The following is a 2,482-nucleotide window of genomic DNA, read 5'->3' as shown; positions in this document are numbered from 1 at the left end:
GGGCTTTGTTTTGGGGTTGTAGAGGAAGCGCAGCGGTGAAGTATAAATCTTGTAAGAAGCAAAGTAAAAGGAAGGTAATTCAGATGGGAGAGTCTCGTGTTCAGCGATACCCAAATCCAATCTTTTTTGCTCTCTAGAGGGTCGCCTCCAACCACCAGTACAAGCAGCTCCAGCCTGACAAACGATGTGACCAAACAGCCCGTCAGTCGGGACATCGCGTCTGTGAGGCCCGCCAACGTCGGCAACATGGGGGTGCAGTACACGCCCCACTCCCACCAGTTCCCCCGGACAAGAAAAATGTTTGACAAAGGGCCGGAACAGGTAAGGAGGCTTGCTACACATTTCCTTCTTTGTGCTTTATTTCTGCGTAGCTCTTGTTAGCTTCCAGCTGCTGCTCGCTTCAGGTTGGCGTCTTCTAACCGGTAAAATAAAATTGATTCTTTTTTTTTTTTTCTTCAGAGTAAATTTTGGGTCATAGCTTTCGATAGGGCATGATTCATTTCTGCTACTAAGAGGTGTTTGATCAGAGTTGATGGCTTATTCTTTCATAAACGTTTGTCTGCCTGAGTGATAATGCAGAGTCAGATCCGTGGCCCTCAGGAGCTTTTTCTCCAGCCTCAGCAAAGGTTGAAGCAGAGACCGAGGGGAAAAAGGGGAGATTCCTCTGCCTTTAACGTACAAACTGCCCTTCCTCTCCAGAGACTGGTAGGTGCTTCTGCACTGGAATATTCGCCTTCTTCCCAGCACCCCGTACCCACGCCACGCGTGGCAGCCCCCCTTGACTGTGCACCAGGGAGGATGTGAGCCCGGCCCATTCCTAGGAAGACCAAAGCTCGTTACAGGTCGCCCTGCTGGAGGAGAGCTGGTCTGTGAAGAGCTGGGAGGACCTCTGGGAGGAATGGCAGTGACTCCTCTTTTTGGCATGCAAGCAAACCAACAAGGGCTTTGCATACATTTTAGCATTCTAAAGGCAGCCGTCGGGTACTGGGCACTCTTCCATTTGCAGAAGCATGACGGGCTGACGTGGTGCCAAGTAGAGCAGTCAGTCAGACTTGAGCGTGCACGAAGGATTCTGAACGTCACCGTCAGGTGAGTCCTGTCTGATGAACACGGTTGAGTCCAAGCACACTCGGACGTGCTCGTGGCCGTCACTCGAAGACAGAGACTGTCACTTAGCGATGTTCTTCAGGATTCAGCCACCTGGCAGTAGTTCTGTGCCCACCTCTCCCTCTACTTCAGCGCATTTCCAGGCTTCTTCTGGTGCTGGCTCTGTGGATGGGAGGGAACTGAAAAGGCAGCAGGCGTGCTCTGCTGCCTGTGCTAACGCACGGAGCCCGCTGGGGAGGACGCTCACCCTCCCTTCATCCCTCCCAGTACGGTAAAAAGGAAGGATTCTCCCATCTGAAGCGTGAGGTGTGTGCGTTGCCCTCCCCAGGGCAAGGGGACAGCGCAGCTTTCGGACGTTCTGGCTGCTGAGATGTGACTGCTCTTCACTTAAAGTTGGAATTTCTGCCTTTTGGTAATGAGTGATCCCAGAGAAGCTACCAGGGGTGGCGAGTCAGCGCTCTGTGTGATGACAAAAAAAAAATGATGTTGAAGCCGTAGCAGGAAACACCTTCACTTGTCAAGGGGCTGGCAGCCGTAGCCCAGATCGCATTTCTGAGAAAATGGAGGAAGCCCGGTTGAGTGGAGCGGTCCTTCCGTTTTCTTTTTGGACATCTTGTGCTTCGTAACAGATGCTCAGTGCGTCTACGCCCCGGATCTGAAGCTGTGTCTGGCCGGGCTCTGCCCTGAATCATCCTCGCTGCTCCGCTGTTGCTCATGCCCGTGAGAAAACTCAGCCTGGGACTTGGTTCTGGTGACACGGCGGTGCTGCAGCCCTGAGCCCCGCGCTCCCTGGTGACGTCTCGCGCTGTGCAGATGAGGGAATTTGCGTGTTTCCAAAGAGTTAATGTAATGACAGTGATCCTAACGCTAGATGTGAAAAATGTCATATCCTTGGCCACGTGTTTGAGCTTTTCTCTGCCCGGTGATGGGTCGAAGGCAACCTGGGTGTTGCTGCGCGTGCGTCTTGCCCCCGCGAACGGGAGGGCTGTGGGTTAACACCCTGTTCTCTTTCTGGACAGACCACTGACGATGCCGATGACGCCGTCGGGCACAAAAGTTTCATTTCGGCCACGGTGCAGACGGGGTTCTGTGACTGGAGCGCCAAGTATTTTGCTCTGCCCGGTGATGGGTCGAAGGCAACCTGGGTGTTGCTGCGCGTGCGTCTTGCCCCCGCGAACGGGAGGGCTGTGGGTTAACACCCTGTTCTCTTTCTGGACAGACCACTGACGATGCCGATGACGCCGTCGGGCACAAAAGTTTCATTTCGGCCACGGTGCAGACGGGGTTCTGTGACTGGAGCGCCAAGTATTTTGCTCAGCCGGTCATGAAGGTAATACTGCGTTACCTCTGCGCGTGCTCGCTGCACCGGCGCGGG

At 54.1% G+C, this 2,482-nt stretch overlaps 1 protein-coding gene across 1 annotated transcript in view; it reads left to right on the top strand.

The window, feature by feature from the left end:
• RPTOR (regulatory associated protein of MTOR complex 1) overlaps positions 1-2,482 on the top strand; it is a 163,041-nt gene that overhangs the window by 122,186 nt on the left and 38,373 nt on the right. Inside the window, exons 24-25 of the mRNA XM_035899198.1 lie at positions 138-321; positions 2,327-2,437. Coding sequence (XP_035755091.1) covers positions 138-321; positions 2,327-2,437 — 295 coding nt within the window. The remainder of the gene's footprint in view (positions 1-137; positions 322-2,326; positions 2,438-2,482) is intronic.

The sequence above is a fragment of the Egretta garzetta genome, unplaced genomic scaffold (genome assembly GCF_000687185.1).
Source record: "Egretta garzetta isolate BGI_Z169 unplaced genomic scaffold, ASM68718v1 scaffold131, whole genome shotgun sequence".
Lineage (NCBI taxonomy): Eukaryota > Metazoa > Chordata > Aves > Pelecaniformes > Ardeidae > Egretta > Egretta garzetta.
Note: the sequence above shows the minus strand (reverse complement) of the source record. Positions and strands in the feature narration are given on the sequence as shown.